This window comes from Apiospora hydei (assembly GCF_038363865.1).
Source record: "Apiospora hydei strain CBS 114990 chromosome Unknown utg000005l_segment0_segment0, whole genome shotgun sequence".
NCBI lineage: Eukaryota > Fungi > Ascomycota > Sordariomycetes > Amphisphaeriales > Apiosporaceae > Apiospora > Apiospora hydei.
This window is the reverse complement of record NW_027117364.1, coordinates 3,996,579-4,015,485: the sequence shown is the minus strand read 5'-3', so window position 1 is coordinate 4,015,485 and position 18,907 is coordinate 3,996,579. Positions and strand designations below refer to the sequence as shown.

The window sequence follows — 18,907 nt, the reverse complement described above, 5'->3', positions numbered from 1 at the left end:
GACAAACCACCAGTGGATCCTAGCTTCCATTCTAAAAAGGTCTTTCTGATTAGACTTGGAATGTTATTAAGGCATTGCAAAACTTCCATACCTTATCTGCGACCAATCCTGCTGTTCCGGCCCCTGATTGCTAATCACATAGAGTGGTTGGTGGGTACGCCAGTGTTTATATCCTGCCATCACGTTTGTCGTGTTGAGCTATAGACGAGCTGCCTATGCCTTTGTCATCCCTGACTTTCCGTGTGTTGGCATTGTATGTGTTTCATAAGATCAACTCGATGCGTGTGCAACAGGCGATCCAGACACTCCGGTGTTATAAGAAACATGATGATAAGTTCCCGTGATGATTTGCCTGAAAGCTGATCTGATATGTTTCATTTTCCGACAACAGCGACTTGTCATATATGATTATTTCCATTTCCTACTTAGCTAGAATTACCCTCCACTCATTCTTCGGTGTCGGGAATATGTTGGATGAATAACCTATGATTTCAAATAAATTCATTTAATGTTTATAATATATGGAAATATACTTAACATGTTTTCAATTCCCATCCCATATCCCCCTATATAAGTGAACGTGATGATACCATGTGTAACCATACTGACCTAGAGGGTCAATATGAAGTAGCCTTCGCTAGACATATCTACTCAGCATTGTGCAGGCCTATAAGATCGGTCCTTGCCCAGATTTTGCATCCCATAGCGGCTCGTAACCTGGGTGTACCAGACCTCCATCCCAATGATCCACGAAACGCACCCGTCCCGCACGACGCGAAAGTGCTTATCGTTCGTCTCGTCCTCGAGCCTCGGCAAGTTCTCGCAAAGCCGAACAAACTGCCGCACGAGGTCCCCCGTCTCGCGCCCGAGGCAGTCCATGGCCTCCTGCACGCCGAGCCCCCGCTCCTCCATGAGCACGCGCACGCCGTTGTGCCCGTCCTCGCCCCGGACCTGCTCCTTGTCGAAGCTGTACATGTCGTTCTGATGAATCAAGATGAGCACGGTCAGGCCCATGAGCGACTTGACGACGTCCAGGTCCAGGAACCCCGGCTGCAGCTCGCACTCGATCAGGGCCATGGCCATGCCCGGGAGCACGCCGATGGTCTTGGTCCGGAGGGCGAGGTAGTCGGCGCGCGAGAGGATCGGCTTGTCGCGGGCGGCGGCCTCGTCGACGACGCCGTCGAGGTAGTCGATGAACGTGTCGACGAAGAACTGCCACGACGCGCGGGTGCCGATGGCGCTGTACCTGGCACTGATGTCGGCGGCCATGCGGACGCCGACCCACGTGTCCGCGGGCAGGGCGGCGAGAGAGCCTGGGTTCCGGAGCGCGTGGGTCATCGCCTCGGCCTTCTCCCGCACCGCGATCTCGCCCTCGTGGTCCGTCACCTCGTCGATGACGAAGAAGTGGAGCATAATGAGCGCCTGTAGCAGACAATGCTCTCTCGCCTGGTGTCCGTAGATGAGGCAGGCGATGTCGGGGAAGCGGCCCCGCATGATCTTGTCGACGAATGCGCCCTCGATGCCATCGTAGCTACGCATCCACTGTTCTGACTCGGCTTTGATACTGTCAGACTCGACGTGGGGTGTTGCGTCCCAAGGCCAGCCCTTCCCGGAGGGCCATGGGGCCATGAAGTTGGGGATCGTGATTCGGATATCCGTAGATGGCATATTTGATGTTCTACTAGGGTGTCAACTGGAGAAAAGAGGAAGAATAACAGGGCCTGGTTGACTGGCCGGGTCGATGTAATGTTAGGTTGGTTCGAACTCTTGGCTGTTGGCTCTTGTCCCTTGGCATGTTCTTTTCATCCGAGGGGTTCCTCCGAGCAGTCTATTTATACATCGAGATGGCATACTGTATCCAATCCCATCCCTAGCAGTTCACCCATTACGTACGTGACCGAAGTTGGGAATCGGCTACTTCTACACCGATGTCAACGCCTCGATCCATTGGCTTTTGACCATCTCGGCCGTGATCCTGCTAGTTTGGCCGAACGTCATCAGCAGTTCAACCGATCGACTTCAGCCCAGGTACCCCGGCCTCGGACTTGCTTTATCCGTGAAGACAGAAGTCCGATTCGTAATCTGATGTACGATTCGGGTTGCTATGGGTTCTCAACTCGGCCCCACCGTCCCATCGCCTTTGGGTAGTAACCGGGTAGGGCTGTCCAATCACAGATATCGGGTCGTAGGGAAGCTCCCGGCACCTACGACGGCCCTATTCTCGGTCCGCGTGACATACGTCAGCAACATGCTTGACTTCAGGTAGCCTTAAATACAGATCTGTCGTATAATATTAGTAAGACTCCGTTGTTTTCGCAGCATGTACCATATAACTGGAATGAAGCTCATTCAGCTATGATATACTATGATACACTATGATCATTTCCATTCCAGTCCTTTCTCCGCCGTTACACAAGATGCTTGTCCTAGTTGGCTATGAGGTTACATCTGATACGCCGTACTTTACCTTCGCCAAGTCTTACCTGTATCACCTCAACTGTATTATACAACTCGGGTTACCGCCGTAAAGTCCAATTGCCTCCTGTATTGCTAGTTGTTCTAACGTCGGATATTACGGAGTCAGCAGGTCTATTCTCCTTTCTCACAGTGTATGTTCTGGGTGGACTGTTTGCCTGTTTTGTGCCCCCCTGTATCGGCTTGGAAATCCGCAAGCATCATCTGGATCACTATGATGTCCAAACTACCACAACTTAACAGGCTCGTGAAACTCCTTCCTGCCCATTAGATCTGCCAAGTGCGTACCAGTGTCACTGCTTAGCTGGAAGCCGCGTTTTTGTCTCGCGGGACGGCCCATGAGGCTCTTGTGTAGACGTCAAAGGACATTGCCTAGCGTATTGTGGATCCATGGGATCTGAGTAATCGCCAAAGGCACCTGACCCTGACATTGAACTAGTTCTAAGACCCCCACGGATTAGCGCTTGGGGGTACTTGAAAGGATCAACACGTGGTTTCCCTAACAGGAAAGAATACCACTTTGGGCACATCCAGCGAGCAGAATACGAGAGCAAGATAGCCAATGGGAGGATAAAGGTTTATGTAACTCTGTCATTATTGCACATTAAATCATGGGATGTCTAAGTATATAAGTTCACGCGTATACTATTATTTCGTTTCCAGCCCCCTCGCCACTACAATCAAGACACTCTCGGCTTTCGCTGCTGCGCTCCTCCTGCTCTCCGCTTGACCTGCACCTTGACGTCGCCCCCGTGGCTGATGACGCCCGTGCCGCTGTACGAGGGCAGGTGGGGCGGGATCTTGTAGGCCTCCCCGGCGAGCGGCGCAAGCTCGAAGTTGAGGAGCACCAGCGCCACCGCGGTAAAGACCTCGCGCTTGGCGAAGACACGGCCGGGGCACATGGTGCGCCCGCCGCCAAAGGGGGATCATCTTGGCGCCCGCGGCACCCAGGCTGAAGGCGTACGGCTTCCTGCTGACCTTGGCCGCCTTGTTGGCGTCGTCGGGCTGGCCGGTGGCCTCGTCGCTGTCGTCGGCGGGGACCAGGAAACGTTCCCCGTCGAACTCATCGACGGGGGCGCCGGCGTAGCCGTTAGGGTCGTAGTGGTTCACGTACGAGGGCGCCATGGCGACGGTGCCCTTCTTGAGCAGCAGCTTCCTCTGGCCGTCCTCGGTCGGCAGCTTCATGTCCTGGTACACGCCGCGCGTGATGAGCACGTCGACATAGAGGCGGAGGACCTCGTGGAACATGCTCTGCAGCAGCGGCTGGTTGAGGAGGGTGGACAGGTCGAAGTCCAGCGCGCCGCTGGCGTCGCCGACGTCGACGGCCTCTTGGATCTCCTCCATGATCCGGGGCAGGATGTCGGGCGTCCTCGGGTCGAGGATGTGGATCAGCAGCCAGCCGGACGCCGGGACGGCGTTGGCGTTGAGCGCAAACATCATGCCCAGCTCGAAACTGGCCCGGCCGGCGGCGCTGATGCCGAGACTCTTGAACAGCGCCTCGCGGGCACGCACGAGGCGGCTGCCCCAGCGAGGCTCCCAGTCCACGTCCGGAACATCGGGGCTGGGCACCTTGTCGCCCATGGCCCGGTCATTGGCCTCGACCCAGGCGGTCATACCCCTGTGCACCTTCTTCTGTAGGGTGTGGGGTACGGAGTTGACAAACTTGGGGACGCCGAACAGGAGGTCGAGAAACATCGGCTCGAATTCCCAAAAGTCGCTCATGAGCGCGGGGTACTCTTTGAAGAGGTGTTCGCCGAAGAAGGACGTGGCCGAGGCCTTGAACATGAAGCTGCGGAGCCATGGGAAGAGGACGACTGTCTCCCCCGTCTTGCTGTCTCCTGCACCGGCGAGGCGTGTGCTTTCTTCCATGACTCCCGCTTTCATGAATCGGGAGAATGACCGCAAGAGGACATCGGCTCCTGTCGGGCGCAACAGGTGCTTGCTGGACACCTCGTGCTCCAGATGGCGGCCATGACCGACGTACTTGGCGTAGTCTTGAGCGGACAAGCCCAGTCCCTTGCAAATCATGTCTTTGATCATGATGTCGCTGTTGGCGACGTCAGTCTTTGCCTTCATTAGGGCCTGGACGGCCGTCGTCGAGAAGATGAGCCGGACGTCTCGACCGGCCAGCTTCATCGAGGCACCGCCATGATCTCTCGGGTACCACGACAGCAACTTGCGGAAGAACAGGCCCGGTACCGGCGTGAGAAAACCGAATACATGGCCTAGCCAGGGGATGGTGTGCGGTAGTATCGGGGGTACCTTTTCGCGCCTCTTGTCCCGGATAGCGATTTGATAGAGTAGATTAGTCCTCAAAAACGTGAACAAGCAAAGGGCGGCGATCCCCAAGGGAACCATAAGTAGTGCTTGGAAACCCATATTCAGGGAGACGGAGGTTAGACGGCGTGAGGTTACAGAAGCTTGTCGTCGTACGTATGCAGCCAGACTGTAGAAGGAAGGATCAGAGCTGGTCCAGGGCAGTGGCTGGGACGGCAGCAGCTGGGTTTACATAGCCACCATTTGCCTCGGAACCTCTAAAGGCCAATCTCCGTGCGGTTTCTTGACTGAGACAATGTCGCCGTTCAGCCGCTAACTGGGACCCTCCACCATCAAGCAACAGTGATTATCATTGGGTGTCAGCGACGTGTGGATGACGACGGTAGGACATTGGAGCCCCTTTGAAAAAATGACAATCATGTGTTCTTTTTCTGTCCAGACACCGGTCCCGTCTCAGACGAGTGCTAATTAATTCTATATTGGTCCTCGGCACGGGATCGCACCGAGATTAAAAACCCTCGCACATGTACATACACCCCAACGGGCTCAAGTCATGGCGATATTCACATCATCACAGTACGTATTACTCATCAATACTAGCAGTACATATTTCTTAATCCTTGGTCCTCCCTCGTCTCGTCTCTTCGCAGCTCTCGGGCCAAGGTCATTGTTCTCCTCAAAGGGTAGCACGTGGCAAATAAAGCACTGAGACGAATGAGGCATGCTTATAGCGGAGGTGCCAACATAGGGTTTAATACGGGGCGATCGGAGATTATGCTGAGTTCAAGCAAACAGCAGAACTGAGACCTGTCAGCCAATTCGCTAGTGAACCTGTGCGAGCCGTGTTCCATCTAATACGGGAGACGATCCTAGTAAATACGCAGACCCCCTGTCATATCGCCTCTATTCCCAGTGGTGTGATGTGCGCAAAGCGCGGCCGTGACTCTTTGGGCGCTTTTCTATCAGGCCATCTCTATACTCACCCGGGTTCAGGGCCAACGACCTCCAGAAAAGGCAACTCGCGAAAGAGGCCACTTCAATCTCTGTACACCGGCTTCATTCCGCCTTCATCTCAGTGGTTCCAATAGTAGACCCTTGGCATTCATTGATTACCAGAGCAGACACTCCATTAATGCTTCTGCCTCTCGAGTCCCCCCTCTAAAAGAATGGCTTCACTCTGACCTGTTGCAGTGGAGGGTGAGTGGACACCTGCAGCCAAAAGGAAGCGCACGCCAACTAGCGTTGAAGATCCGATAAGCAAAAGCAACCACCACCCGCCCCTTCCGAAGAATATTGCTTTTGATATCCAGCTGGTGGTGCACGCTCCTACGTTGCGCTTTCCTTTATTGACTGTTGGAACGCTTGCTACGTGACATCCGGCACAAGGTGGGCAATGCTGACGGCTCTGTCGAGCATTATGGTGTTGTTATAGGCTGTTATATCCTGCCTGATGAACTTGACCTTGTTTCTCGGGAACTGTGGATGAATCTAGCCAGTGATCCCGATATAGCTACTGAAGACCCCTTTGTTGCCGGCCACCCAAACCTCAAGCCCCGCTCGAATTGTCCAAAACAAAGCCATGCAACCATCATCTCCAAGAAATCTTGGAATATAACAGAGGGGTTTGAAACCAAAATTGTGCAAGTTTCCCCGTAAGTGAGTCCACCAGGGTATTCATACATGAATGATTGTGTCTTTTGTCTCCGTTAGCTAGTCAGCTTGGTAACGCCGGTTCCCACCCTTTCATGCCGACGCAGGCATCCGACCCTACCGTGATCCGCACTGCCATGCTCAACACCGATACACCCGTCCCGACATACGCACCCCGAGGATCCCACAGGGCGAATCCCCATCGCCTACTCGCGGCCGCGAGATGCCACCATCTTCTGAGAGGACTTCGTCGTTATCCCCGGCGAATGAATAGCTGACGTACCTTTCTGCTTTCATCTCGGGCACTTGCGACAGCGCCGAGGGGGACCCCGCCCGCTCGGACTTCATCTGCGAGGTTGATATATGGCACCGTTCGAGATGGAGCGGCATGTTGACTGAACACCCAGTGCAGCTCGCCCGAAAGTTTGTCGGTTCGTTTTACGAAATATACGACCAGCATGTGGATCTCTTACGAGCGTCGGAGTTTCTGGAAGATGAAGAGGGAGTTGCTGTAATGGTGTTAGCCACAGCGTAGACCAAGGCCATACGCTTGCCATTTGTGAACGAGAACCATATAGAGTAGGGCTGGCTGCCGGTTGGGCATACCGAGCACTGCATCGTCCAGGGGCGATTTGACTCCGATCGACTCGCTATTCTTGTTCATAGTTCTAGACAAATCAATCTAAAAAGTATTATTGTCGCCTGTATCCATTGCAAATCGTTCATGTACCATGGACCGAGAATGTCCCAAGCATGCACCATGCATGTAAGCACGGGCGTTGTCATTCCGCTGCTGAAAGCTGAAAACTAATATGGTATGCTGATCTGCATGAAAGTCAGCGGAGACTCCAGATGAGGCAGCCCGAGCAAAGTGTGATCGTCTCCCATCAACCTCCGTTTTTGGTCAGCACTCTGAAACAAAATCACTAAACATACCCCGGACGTCAGCCACACCCAATACTCCGGTCCTCCTAACTGGATCATATTCTCCATATGGAAAACACGCCGGTGATCTTACGAACAGTCCGACTTCTCGCGACTCCGCGACTTGCCATCCTCACTGGGCTCAAACACCCTTATTGCCAAGAGATAAGGGCATGAATATAATCAGTCACTTGTATTATGTTCATATCTGAAATACTCTCGCTCATTCCAGCAAGCCAATCCTCCGATGACTAAGATTTGTCTGCAGCCAATTAGCCTTTTCCCCAGGTGCAAGAACCTTTCCAGCCTCTAGGATCCATTCTAGTGAATTGCCCGGGAAGTCGAAGAAGTCCTGGTGCCGGAGGAGCCCTACATTACCACCAAAGAGGAGGAATGGTCAGTATCATGTCGGGAATTCTTAGGTAAATTATATGCAGCAATCCACACGTACCAGTGATTTCGTAAACAGCCCGGCGCTGGCCTTCGGGGATGGCGATCCATGCCCCGTCGTTGCCAGGCAGCGCGCCCTTTCCTCGTGGGCCTCGAGCTGCTTCATACTGAACCGTCTGTCGGGCGCCGGCTGCGCCGGCACATACTTGCCGACCGCGGCCGCGCGGCGGCGGTCGTACAGCAAGTCGAGGACGGGCGCGTCCTGCGCGCCGGCCCACTGCTCGGGGCGGACGGCCTGGCCGGCCCAGCGTGCCTGGACCGCGGCGAGCACGCTCAGGTCGGCGAGCGCGAACACGTAGTCGCCCAGCGCGACCTGGTCGGCGCGGCCGGCGCTCTGGGCCGGGACGAGGCGGCCCACCTGGCGCACGGCGGTCTTGGCGGGGCCGGTCGTGGCCACGGTCAAGGCGTGGGGGTGGCTGTTGTTGAACACGGTCGTGATGTCGCGCCCGCCCCATTGCTCCAGGATGGAGTACGCGGCGGGATGGTGAGGCAGGTATTCTGAGTACGAGAAGGGTCAACACGTTTTGGTTCAACGGGCTTGGGAATTGATGTAACGTGAGTCGAGAAGAAAAGTGAAATAGCATACCTGATATATCGTAGACTGTATTGTTGTAAGCCACATAGACGCCTGTACGGGTTCAGGAGGATGGGAATGTCAGTTTTCAAAATTAAACAAAAGCCTCCTGATCAACTTGTGTTAGTGGACTTCCAACTCACCCGTGTCCGGTGTATCGTAGTGCAACAGTTCCCTCTCAGTCAAAACCAGATCGTCTAGCACGGGAAATTGCGTGGCAGGCTCGTTATCTGGTCCCACACAACCACATCGGTAATAGCCTAGTGTATCCATTTGATCTTCGTCAAGCATGCTGAGATCCATTTCCAGCGGGCGAGGACCTCTGACCGCGTCTTTGATATGGTCCGGTATACTGCTATCCCGGAGAAAGTCTAACGAGAAAGGGGGTTGAAAACGTCAGCACGATTGTGCGAAAGAAGGCTTCACGCGCTCGGGGGAGACATAAACACGACTCACTGGTAATGTTGTAAACAGACCCGTTGTGTACACGCCAGATGGGAATGGCCAAGGTTCCGCCAAACTCGGCCACCTAGAGAGATGTCAGTCAGTATCGCCTGGGCGTAGTGTGACGAGGGGTTTACCCCGCCAGCTGGAAATCACGCACCTCGCTCTCTCTGTGCCAAGGTATCACGGCTCCCTCCGCCTCGTTCTTTCTCAAATCGTCGCGGACGGCCCTGACCGCAGCATCGTCGCCGGCTCGCAGGGCCCTTCCATACATCATCGGCACCGTGACATTGTTTACCCCGTTCTGGAGGTGTGCGGGCACGTCGTAGCACAGCCAGCCCTGAGGGTTGCCGCCCCGGACCAACACGAATCCTTCTTCGGCGATCTCACTGGGGGTGAAGAAAGCCTCCGCGGGTTGGATCTGCTTCCAATATTCCTTGGGCCTCAGTCGAGGCGCGCCTTTGATAGGGCGGGGCCACGAATTCTTCACACTCAGAAGCCGATCGTCGGGTGTGAAATCCGGAACCTTGAACCCAAATTCGGCCCAGGACTCGGGGTCGGAGCCGGGTTGGCGGAGTCGCTTGAGTTCCGCGAAGGCTTGTTTGAAAGCTGCGGTCCATGGTCGGTGCACTGCCGCATATCGTCGGTCGAGGTTCGGGAGTATCTGTGTCTCCATCACACACAGGTACTGTCCAGGCTCAATCAGATCTTGGACAAGTATGCCGTCGGCGCTGTAGACATGGTATTTCTCCTCTTCCCAGCTTCGCTCGATTGTGTCAGTAAGCAAATCTGCCTGCCTCGGTCCCTGCCACGTTTGCTGAATTTCAGACCTCCCGGCCTCAAGTTTCACGGCAGGCAAGCTTGCCGACATCCTTTGGACCATCAGTTCTGGCAACGCAAAAAATAACGTGGGAAGGGGGAAGGGAAAGTCTTACAGGTAACCTATGGCAAGGCCAATCTGAGGGGCAAACCGTGAATTTATCTGCTCACGACGACGTGACTGCTAGATCACCCTTTCAGCGACCTGTCGACATCCCTTCGAATTTCTCCGATGATGGTACGCTTTGAACAGAGCAATGTCCTTTCTCAAAACGACATCGCCCCAAATGCTTGTAGTCCACATCGTTTCGTCCTTGTCGGCGTTCCGGTTCTTGGCCCGGTACCGTGCTTTCACTACACGCGTCGTCCTGGTCATCGCCCCTTGCACATGCGCCAACATGTCTCGGAACTCGTCTACACCATGGCGTGCCGACTTCAATGACCCGGACCAGTCGTCAGGGGTGGGCACGAAGGTCAGGCGTGCGTGCTTCAGCGCGTTGGTGCCTTTCTTGCGTACCACGGTGTCCCAGTAGTTCTGTTCGAATAAGTAGGAGCAATAGAGCGCCGGTACGACCCACTCGGGGGATCTGCTTTCCATGCCATACGGCTGCCTGTCCCACCCATCCCGCGGAGTTTGGCTGTACAGAGGGTTAAGAAAATTGTCAGGGTCGGGCCAGTTGAACGAACCCAGGGTGAAAAACTGGCCACAAGGCGCTCCAATCCGGGTTCTGGGCAGCCGATGAGGCCTGGTTTCAGCCCCGAATATTTGAGTGATGAAGCTGAAGCTGAGCTCCCTCATCTGCTCCTCCCCTACATACGGCTCCACCGTCTGTAAGCCAATACTGGCCATGTATTGTTGGCGACGGACGCGCCATATAGCGTGCGCAAGTTCGTGTAGAATGATTTCGGCCGAGTGGAAACGCGCTAACGACGCGTCGGCGGGCGGAGGGTTCCTTTCCACCAGGAGGCGCATTTCTGTCTAGAAGTTTTTGTGAGCTGTATGGACCGACAGACAAACGGGGGTGCTTGGGTTGTGGGTAATTACCACGTCAAGCCGGATTACAGGGCGCCATGTATTTCCTGTACTAAACCATCCCGTCTCGCCGAACGGATACGGGGCCGCGTACGTATCCATCTCAACGTCCCAGCTCGTTTCATCTATGTAGGTCAGATTAATCAGCAACGGCACAAGGTTCAGACCAACCAGGGTGAAGGCAGACTGACCGCGGAAGCAGAATACAAGCTGTTCTGTGAAGTTTATAAGACTGTCCCGGGCCTCGTCAAAGTATAACTGCCGAGGAGGCATTTCAGCCGGACTACGATATCGGATGCCGTAAGTGGGATTACTACTTGTAGGAGGCCCAGGGTTGATTGCCGATGGTACCGGCGTACCGCTGGAGTAGTCCATGAGTTCTCCAAATAGTAGAGTGTCAAGCCTATCCTACTTATGAGCACCAAATATAAACATGTTGTGAGACCAGGCTCCTTACCAGGGGTTCCTCTCTTCCAGAAGCTTGATCAAGGTTCTATTGCAGAATTCCAGAATGATCCGTAGCTCGGACCAGATCTGGTCGCTTCGGGGGTTCCAGCTCTGAATGGGATTTGGTAGTCTCCTGTCGATGAGCGGCTGGTCATTCAAAGCCCACCACCTAGACTTCCGCAAGAAAAGGAAGCCAATCTGCTTCGTTTACCGTGAGGAGATTCGCCCGATGAGCGTTTTGGTTCAGGGCACGATCGTACTCGGTGGAATGGCCGCCCCGTATTCGCGGGCCCAAGTATTCGTTCAACACGCCGAGGTGGTACGAATGAACGCCGAGCTCGTCCTAGCATTCGCGTTAGAGCTACATTTGACTGCCAAAGGACGAAGACTGCCTAAGTTGGAATTGCGCGGTGGTTTACGGAGTGTAGAACCCTGGTGTAGAGATATGTATCAATATTCGGTTGTCCTACATCTTGACTCGGCAGATCGGCGTAGAAAACAGGATGCAGCCGGGGAAACGCTGGGTTCATGAGGGAGTGTTGACGGCCGTCTCCGGAATCGCTGTAGATTGAAGTTCCGTGCTCTTTCGCCCACGGAGAGACGGGCCTTGGCGGCGTATTGTTTTGGCCAGACATCGGATTTGGCGATGGATGAATATCAACCAGGTCAACTAAAACTAAGGCAGACCAGAATCTGTATCTAGACTCGTTTGGTAAATTAAGCTGCGAGTTCGACAAATGGACAAAGTGCTGAACCGGTTGTATTATTCTAGGGATAACGCTAGAGCGACATCCCATTAAACAAAGGGAAATGCACTTTTGACGGAACCAGAACCCTAGTCACCGACGGACAAGGATATAGGAATGTCAGAAATCACGTCTTTGTTTTCAACTACATTTCCACAGGCCGAGACACTACGGACCCCAAAAACGTATTGTACAACCAGTAGCCTTCTCACGGACGGTGTGTATGGGCTGGTTATACGCAAAATCTAGGATTGAAAGATAGTTTTCTGTTGAAGCACCTGCCACGGTTTGGGGGCCTGTGATTGAGTCTACCATATGTAGACTTGCGCATTGAAAGAACGACCCCAAAGAGCCGAGGAATAATGGACCCGGTCCAAGTAGACGTCATCCCCTTACTGCCCGTATCGCGCGCGCAGCAAAGATGGCCAAGCTCCCCAAGAAAAGCGCCACCCCGGCCCAGATCCAAGAAGCCGCATACCCATATCTCCCCTGCAACACCCCGCTGATCGGCGACCCAAACAGCAACGCGACCGAGAGCACCGTGAACGCCATGCCGAAGCGCGTCCCCATGACCCGCATGTCCGCGGTCAGGCCGACGAAGCACGTGGGCTGGAGGGCGAAGAAGGAGCCCGTGAAGAAGCCGTAGAGGCACGCGACGGCGTAGACGCTGGCGATACCCCGGCATCCGATAAAGGCCAGCGCGCACGCGCCCAGGGCCACGGCGGTGCCGACCATGACCGGCAGCGCCGCCCCGCTCCCCAGCCGTTGGGCCAGGAGCGGCGGTGCGATGCGGCCCGGGATCGAGGCCAGGTTCATGGCCATGACGATGTAGAAGGCCTCGTTGCGCGGCGTGTATCCGGCCTTGGCGGCGAAGGTCGGGACGTAGAAGAAGGGCGTGTAGAGGCCGAGGAAGACGAGGAAACAGCCCAGCACAAACAGGACATAGGGCCAGTCTGTGAGGGAGGCCGTGTCGATTAAACGTCGGCGGCGTCCGGATGCGGGAGGGATCCGGAGAACGACGTTGGCTAGGCCGAGGAGAACCAGGTTCACGAGTGCTATTGACCGAACGGTCCACCCGAAGCCGATTTTAGGGAGCAGGTTGCGAACCATGATGGGGAAGATCACTCTACATCCGGATCAGCAGCGAACAACAGTGACACACGCCTACCGTGAGTGCACATTCAGGACTTACCCGCCCAACCCGCTACCAATGCCCGCAATACCGTTGGCGATCGGAAGCCTAGTCGTGAACCACAGCGACGGGATGGCAACGCTCAAGACAGCCAAAGCGCCGCACCCGATGCCGATGCACAGCCCCTGCGCCAGCAGCAGCTGCCACAGCGTGGAGCAGAAGCTCTGGCAGATGGTCCCCACGACGATGAGGGCCGAGCCGGCCACGAGCAGGTGCCGCGCGTAGCCCGCATCGTAGAGGGGCCCGGCTAGGAAGCCGAGGAAGACGAGGACGAAACTCTGCAGCGAGCCGATGGTGGAGACCTCAAAGGCGGTATTGGCGGCCAGGAGCTCGGTCTCGTAGTAGGCCTGGAAGCTGCCGAAGGTGGACAAGAGCCCTGCGGCGGTCGTGTGTCGCGTGGTTAGTTACCGGCAAAAACGCATCCTTTGGAGACAGGGGCATACACACCCCAGGTGTTGAAGTAGAGGCAGAAGGCTCCCAGGACCTGCAGCCAAGCAGTGACACCCGAGTTGGGAACCGCACGGGATACGTTCCCAACAGCCTCTTCCTTTCCTCGGGTGTCCTGGGCAGCAGGTGCCGCTATCGCCGCCGATTTGTCAGTCATTTGATCTCGCGTGGCTGACTGCTGTAAACGGCTGGGCGGGTTGCAGCGAGCCAAGTTATCATCGAGGTCTGCCGAACAGCATCTGCCGACATCTAAATGAAAAGCCGTTGCTAGATAAACACTAGGTAAGGATATGGGGGCATAATAGACCGATCCACAGTGGACATGATAAGGTTGCATTCATAATGGGTTCACGCTCGGTATTGCTGCCATTCTATTGGATACATAACTGCGTATCTCCCCGGGCATCCTGGTAATACAGTCTAGCATCGAGTGCCTGTCAAGGAAAAAGGTTTAGCAGGTATTCCACTACACCCTCTGCATCGCCGACATAGCCGATATACATGTCGGGTCGGACAAGGACATGGAACGAGTCCTCAGGAGCCACCAGGTCGGACGCGTAGGTCGTCGGACAGCTGCCGTCGCTGTCGTCTTGGCCACCCCCAACCGCGCCCACCTCGGCCGCGCTAGCCAAGGTCAAGATATCCGCAGCGTGCCGGAACCGTTGAAACGCATGTAGATCGTTCGATGCACCACCGATGGCCAGGATCAGGAACCGGCCATAGCGGGCCAACGAGTAAAGCCGCAGCTGCCGCTGCCACTGCTGCTGCTGGTCGTCGGCCAATCTCCGGCTGGCCAGGGTCAGATCTGGACATCGCCTGCCCGCCTTCCAGATGCCCCGCTCCGAGTCGACTATCAGGCGAGATCCAATCTCGCTGTAGGCCACGCCCATGCCTGTTGCGGATGCAGATTAGATTTGTCAATCGTTAGTCAAGATTTTTGGGGGAAGGGCACGGCACTGACCAGTAATATACCCCGCGTTTTTCTCAATGGTGGCGACGTATTGCTTGGCAGTGTGCATCGTATCACGCACGAGCCGGGCTGCGACGTTGATAACGTCCTGGGCCACCGTCCGTCGTTCGAGGTCGTACGTACTGACCACGCCTCCCGGGTCGGCACCACCAGCGCCTTTCTCTTGCCATCTGCAGGCCAGCGCGAGGCGCCAGATTAGACCGAAGGCGTCCGCGATCCCTGTGTTGAGGCCCTGGCCGCCGTTGACCGAATGCACATGTGCCGCGTCCCCTGCCAGCACAATCCGGCCCTTGCCCTCTTTGGTCACGAACGCCGATGCGATCCGCTCCCGAACTGATATTGACCGGGGGGTTAGCATCCACACCAACAAGCGCCAAGCACAAGCACGGGGCACCCACTACCACCCCGGATTTATTAATCAGACGACCAGGAGACAATGCTCACTTACCTTCAAAGGTGCTAAACCACTCCGTCCGCACAAAGTCCACCCGATGAGGCGCCAAATGCTCGCGAATCGACGCCTCGGCCTTTTCCTGGGTGACATCGCCGTCCAACAAGACATAAAACCGGGACATGCCCCTCTCGCGCGGGATCCACGAGACGCGCGACTGGCCATTCAGCTGGAACGTGATGATTTCGGAGCAGACTGGGAAGTCCGTATCGAGGAAGGCGTCCAGGACGGCCCAGATCATTTCCGGTTTCGTGCCCTGAAAGCCGATGCCCAGGCCTTGGCGCACGCTCGACCTGGCCCCGTCGGCGCCAATGGCGTACTTGGCGCGCGTGGTACGGCCAGCCTCTGTGGTCACGGTCACGCCGTCGTCGTCTTCGTGGATGGAGGCGACCCGCTCGCCGAAGCGGACGGGGGTGTCGAGTTGGTGCAGCAGTGCCTTCTCGACTTCGGGCTGGCCTATCATCAGGAAGTTCTTGTGGTGGCAGTGCTCGAGGCTGGTCCACCACTTGCTCTGCCTGGACTTGAAGTCTCCCTCGGCGAAAGTCGAGCTGGCTGCCGGTCATGTAGTATGTAAGTCGACGTAGCCCCGCATGTGGGTGATAACACACCCACACCCACCCTTCCTCCAGGGTAGGGAAGACTCACTATTGCATTCGATCCCTTTTGGTCGTAACTCCTTGAGCGTCCCCGCCACTTCCAGGTACTGTTGCGTCCTGGCATTCAGGGCGTCGGCGCGGCCGACTTGTAATGACGATGGCTTCTCGTCTGGGATTCGGTCAAGGTCAACAGACGTTTCTTCTCAGAGCGAGCAGGGTTATGCATGGACATACCTATGACGCAAACCGAGAGGCCCAGCTGCCGAGCCAAGACGGCAGAGAGCAGCCCTGTTGGACCACCTGTTTGCACATTAGCAGCCCTATCTCGAAACTCTCAGAGGAGAGGATTTCTGCAGGCTTACCGCCGACTATGACTATGTCAACGCATTCAGGGGCTTGTGAACCCATGATTCTATTTCTCGGGGATGGTGTTTCTGGTACGATCAGGTGTCGTCTTTGCGCACTAGGCAAAGCAGAACTGATGGAAATCAGTACGATATTTAATAAGCGATCCGTAAGATCATGGTACACAGACCGGGCACTTGCGTGTGGATATGCATGTAACTTAGACACATGCATGAACCTCTGTAAGTTGTATAGCGTCTCCACCCCAGGCCGGCAGTGCCTCTGGCGTGATGCTTGAGTCTCGGCATGCATGGCCCATACGTAGCCCAACCACTCCTTTCGCAAGAAAATTTGAACGGGGTGTGGCTGACTGTTGCACCGGCTCGTACGGCCAGGATTCTTGTAGTATCGCGCAGGGGCTGTAGTTTGATCACGCACTCGCAAGGATTGGTCGTCCCCATCTGGGATGACACCAACTTTGATAAGCAGAAAGTCTCCACCCTCCCCTACCGATCGGGTATGCTTAAACCTTATAGGGAACAGCTGCGTATTATAATTCTCCCATGGTGAAGTGGTAGGGATGGCAGAAACCGGATTGATGCAACTGAGTGTGGCGGTTGTCTGCAGATAGCGACAGCAATAAAGCTGCAGGCTCAGCGGAAGGTCGAACCTGCATTCCTCTTTTGACAACACATGATCTGCCTCAAGCTACACCGTCTTAGTAAAGGCCTCAAGCCAGCCGAAATCAGATCTTCATGTCGACTACCACGCTAACCACCGTCCCAGCCACGCTGGAACACCATGTCCTCCAGCATACCCCCAGCCTGATTTTGGAGCGTAGCCACGAAAAGCCCGCCGTCCCGAGCAACGATACGGCCTCCAGAATACTTGCTATCATAGAGCGGTACAGGCTGCTACGCCCCGGCCAGTCGGACATCTCCTCCGAGAGCAATGTGAGGTTTCTGGAGCAGATCGCAGCCAGCGTTTCGGCCGGGCAGCCCATTCGCATGTGCCTCCCGGCCTTCCCCTTCAAGTCTCCCAACACCGTAACCAAGGTGCTGGGACAGCTGCCGGACAAGGCCGAGGAGTTCGCCCTCGCCCATCTCCACGGCATGTGCGCCGCGATTCAGGATATCTACAGTCCCGGGGCCAAGCTCACTATCATCTCGGATGGGCTTGTGTACAATGGTGAGTGCTTCTACCGTAATACCTTACAGTATTTGTGTCCCTCCATCTTCTCCATCGCTTTTGTTTCTTCTCTTTCGGTTTCCGTTCTTTCTTTACTTCTTCAGCGTGCCGCCCCCGAGCAGTGATATAGCGGATCATTAACCGAATGAACTAGACCTACTCGGCGTCTCAGACCGCGACGTCTGGGCCTACGGCACTGCCTTGCGAAAGCTGAGCGCCGAGAAGGGCTTCTCCCGGTACATCGGCTTCGCGCGCCTCAAGGACCTGGTGCGGATCCAGGAGGACCTTCCCGACGAGCTGGACGAGATCGTCTACGTCTGCAACGCGAGCAACTTCCGGCACGCCTTCCTGGCCCAGTTCGGCGACGAGCGGCTGGATGTCTCGTGCCGGATCAAGGAGGACGACGACACGTGCATGACGTACCGGGGCTACATCCGGTTCCTGTCGACGGACTTGCTGAACGTCTACCCGACGGGGCCGGGGCGGTCCAAGGCCCAGTACAAGAAGGGTATACAATATATCGCCAAGATGATGCTGAAGAGGGGTGATGTAGGTGTTACCCCCTTGGTTTTGCTAACGTTTGGTCATGCCCAGCTCCCGCTGACATCAAACATCGATAGGCATTCGCCCGCGCCGTGAAAGAGAACTTCTCAGACCAGCTCCGGCTCTCCATCCACCCGTCGACGTTTGAGAACAAGATGTCCATCAATCTGCTGCCAACGGACACCTCCTTTACCACCCCGTGGCACTGCACCATCGCCTTCCGGCTCGACGGGACCACGACGACAGGCCACCGAGAACTCTTCGAGAACGACGACGCCTGGGAGCTCGTGCACGAGAACGGGCGCCCCAGCTTCTTCCGGGAGCGTTCGGATCTGTACTCGCTGGTGCGCGGCCAAGAAGACGACGATCAGTGCCTCGTCTCCGTGAGTCCGATCTATCCGGCGGGCTTACTGGTCCGGCCCGCGGACGGCAGCAGCCGTCGTCTATCAATAGTCGACATCGACGCCCAAAGGTTACGGAGCCTGTCGGAGCACAACTCGCCCGTGGTGCTGCGGGGCCTCGCCGGGACGACGGACCGCGACCGCTTCGTCGCCAAGGCGCACGAACTCGGCGTGCCGAGGCCGTGGAAGTTCGGGCTAGTCCTCGAGGTCAAGGACGAGGGCGCGAGCACGCAGGGGCTCAACAACGTCCTGTCGGCCGAGTGGATGCCATGGCACTACGACGGACTGTTCAAGACGGAGACGCGGACGAATCCGGACGATGGGTCCGAGACGGTGGTTTCGATACCTCCGAAGTAAGTCGCCCGATGAGATGATCTCGGAATAACTGCTGCTGCGTCCTTTCGTTGTCGGCACCTTGATCCGTCTCCTTGAAACACCCGCTGACAAAAGCTTCTACAGATTCCAGATGTTCACAGCCATCGATCCCTCCCCCAAGGACACCGGCTACACCCTCTTCGCCTCCTCCGCCCTAATCACCAAGTACCTCCCCCCTCTCTACCCCCTCTAGAGTCCCTGCGCCCTCTCAAATGGACCGTCCAAACAGGCGGCTTCGGCAACCTGCAACTAACCGACCTGCCGCTGTTCGCGGACCACCCGACGACGGGCCGGCCGTGCCTCCGGTTTCACGAGCCCTGGCCCCAGTCGCGGACGCGGTTCCAGCCGACGTCGATCACGATCCAGGACCGCGAGCCCGAGACGAGCGAGCGGATCTGCGCGGGCCTTGCGGAGTTGCTGCATGATCGGCGCGTGGCGTACTACCACGCTTGGGAGAAAGGGGACTTGCTGGTTAGTGATAATATCCTGGCGATGCATACGAGAAGCGACTTTACGGCCGGTTGCAGTAGGGAGTTGTGGCGGATTCATTTCGATTAAGA

The 18,907-nt window shown here is 56.1% G+C and overlaps 9 protein-coding genes across 9 annotated transcripts; 1 reads left to right on the top strand and 8 right to left on the bottom strand.

The window, feature by feature from the left end:
- Positions 1–651: 651 nt before the first annotated feature.
- Positions 652–1,668, bottom strand: PG997_006718 (terpenoid synthase; the record flags this gene model as incomplete). Its single annotated transcript, XM_066811033.1, has 1 exon — positions 652–1,668. One exon carries the CDS (start codon positions 1,666–1,668, stop codon positions 652–654), a length of 1,017 nt encoding a protein of 338 aa, XP_066669956.1.
- A 1,455-nt stretch (positions 1,669–3,123) lies between these two features.
- On the bottom strand, positions 3,124–4,854 carry PG997_006717 (cytochrome P450; the record flags this gene model as incomplete). The annotated part of the gene is made up of 1 exon (XM_066811032.1): positions 3,124–4,854. One exon carries the CDS (start codon positions 4,852–4,854, stop codon positions 3,124–3,126), a length of 1,731 nt encoding a protein of 576 aa, XP_066669955.1.
- A 1,689-nt stretch (positions 4,855–6,543) lies between these two features.
- On the bottom strand, positions 6,544–6,792 carry PG997_006716 (uncharacterized protein; the record flags this gene model as incomplete). The annotated part of the gene is made up of 1 exon (XM_066811031.1): positions 6,544–6,792. One exon carries the CDS (start codon positions 6,790–6,792, stop codon positions 6,544–6,546), a length of 249 nt encoding a protein of 82 aa, XP_066669954.1.
- Positions 6,793–7,753: 961 nt separating this feature from the next.
- Positions 7,754–9,665, bottom strand: PG997_006715 (cytochrome b5-like Heme/Steroid binding domain-containing protein; the record flags this gene model as incomplete). The annotated part of the gene is made up of 3 exons (XM_066811030.1): positions 7,754–8,274; positions 8,807–8,879; positions 8,955–9,665. 3 exons carry the CDS (start codon positions 9,663–9,665, stop codon positions 7,754–7,756), a joined length of 1,305 nt encoding a protein of 434 aa, XP_066669953.1.
- Positions 9,666–9,797: 132 nt separating this feature from the next.
- Positions 9,798–10,586, bottom strand: PG997_006714 (uncharacterized protein; the record flags this gene model as incomplete). The annotated part of the gene is made up of 1 exon (XM_066811029.1): positions 9,798–10,586. The coding sequence occupies one exon, from the start codon at positions 10,584–10,586 to the stop codon at positions 9,798–9,800; it is 789 nt and encodes a 262-aa protein (XP_066669952.1).
- Positions 10,587–12,223: 1,637 nt separating this feature from the next.
- On the bottom strand, positions 12,224–12,949 carry PG997_006713 (uncharacterized protein; the record flags this gene model as incomplete). The annotated part of the gene is made up of 1 exon (XM_066811028.1): positions 12,224–12,949. The coding sequence occupies one exon, from the start codon at positions 12,947–12,949 to the stop codon at positions 12,224–12,226; it is 726 nt and encodes a 241-aa protein (XP_066669951.1).
- A 78-nt stretch (positions 12,950–13,027) lies between these two features.
- PG997_006712 (uncharacterized protein) lies at positions 13,028–13,635 on the bottom strand (the record flags this gene model as incomplete). The annotated part of the gene is made up of 2 exons (XM_066811027.1): positions 13,028–13,407; positions 13,479–13,635. The coding sequence occupies 2 exons, from the start codon at positions 13,633–13,635 to the stop codon at positions 13,028–13,030; spliced, it is 537 nt and encodes a 178-aa protein (XP_066669950.1).
- Positions 13,636–13,915: 280 nt separating this feature from the next.
- Positions 13,916–15,362, bottom strand: PG997_006711 (uncharacterized protein; the record flags this gene model as incomplete). Its single annotated transcript, XM_066811026.1, has 3 exons — positions 13,916–14,370; positions 14,440–14,781; positions 14,897–15,362. 3 exons carry the CDS (start codon positions 15,360–15,362, stop codon positions 13,916–13,918), a joined length of 1,263 nt encoding a protein of 420 aa, XP_066669949.1.
- A 1,233-nt stretch (positions 15,363–16,595) lies between these two features.
- PG997_006710 (taurine catabolism dioxygenase TauD) lies at positions 16,596–18,905 on the top strand (the record flags this gene model as incomplete). Its single annotated transcript, XM_066811025.1, has 4 exons — positions 16,596–17,028; positions 17,183–17,577; positions 17,649–18,325; positions 18,449–18,905. The coding sequence occupies 4 exons, from the start codon at positions 16,596–16,598 to the stop codon at positions 18,903–18,905; spliced, it is 1,962 nt and encodes a 653-aa protein (XP_066669948.1).
- Positions 18,906–18,907: the final 2 nt, after the last annotated feature.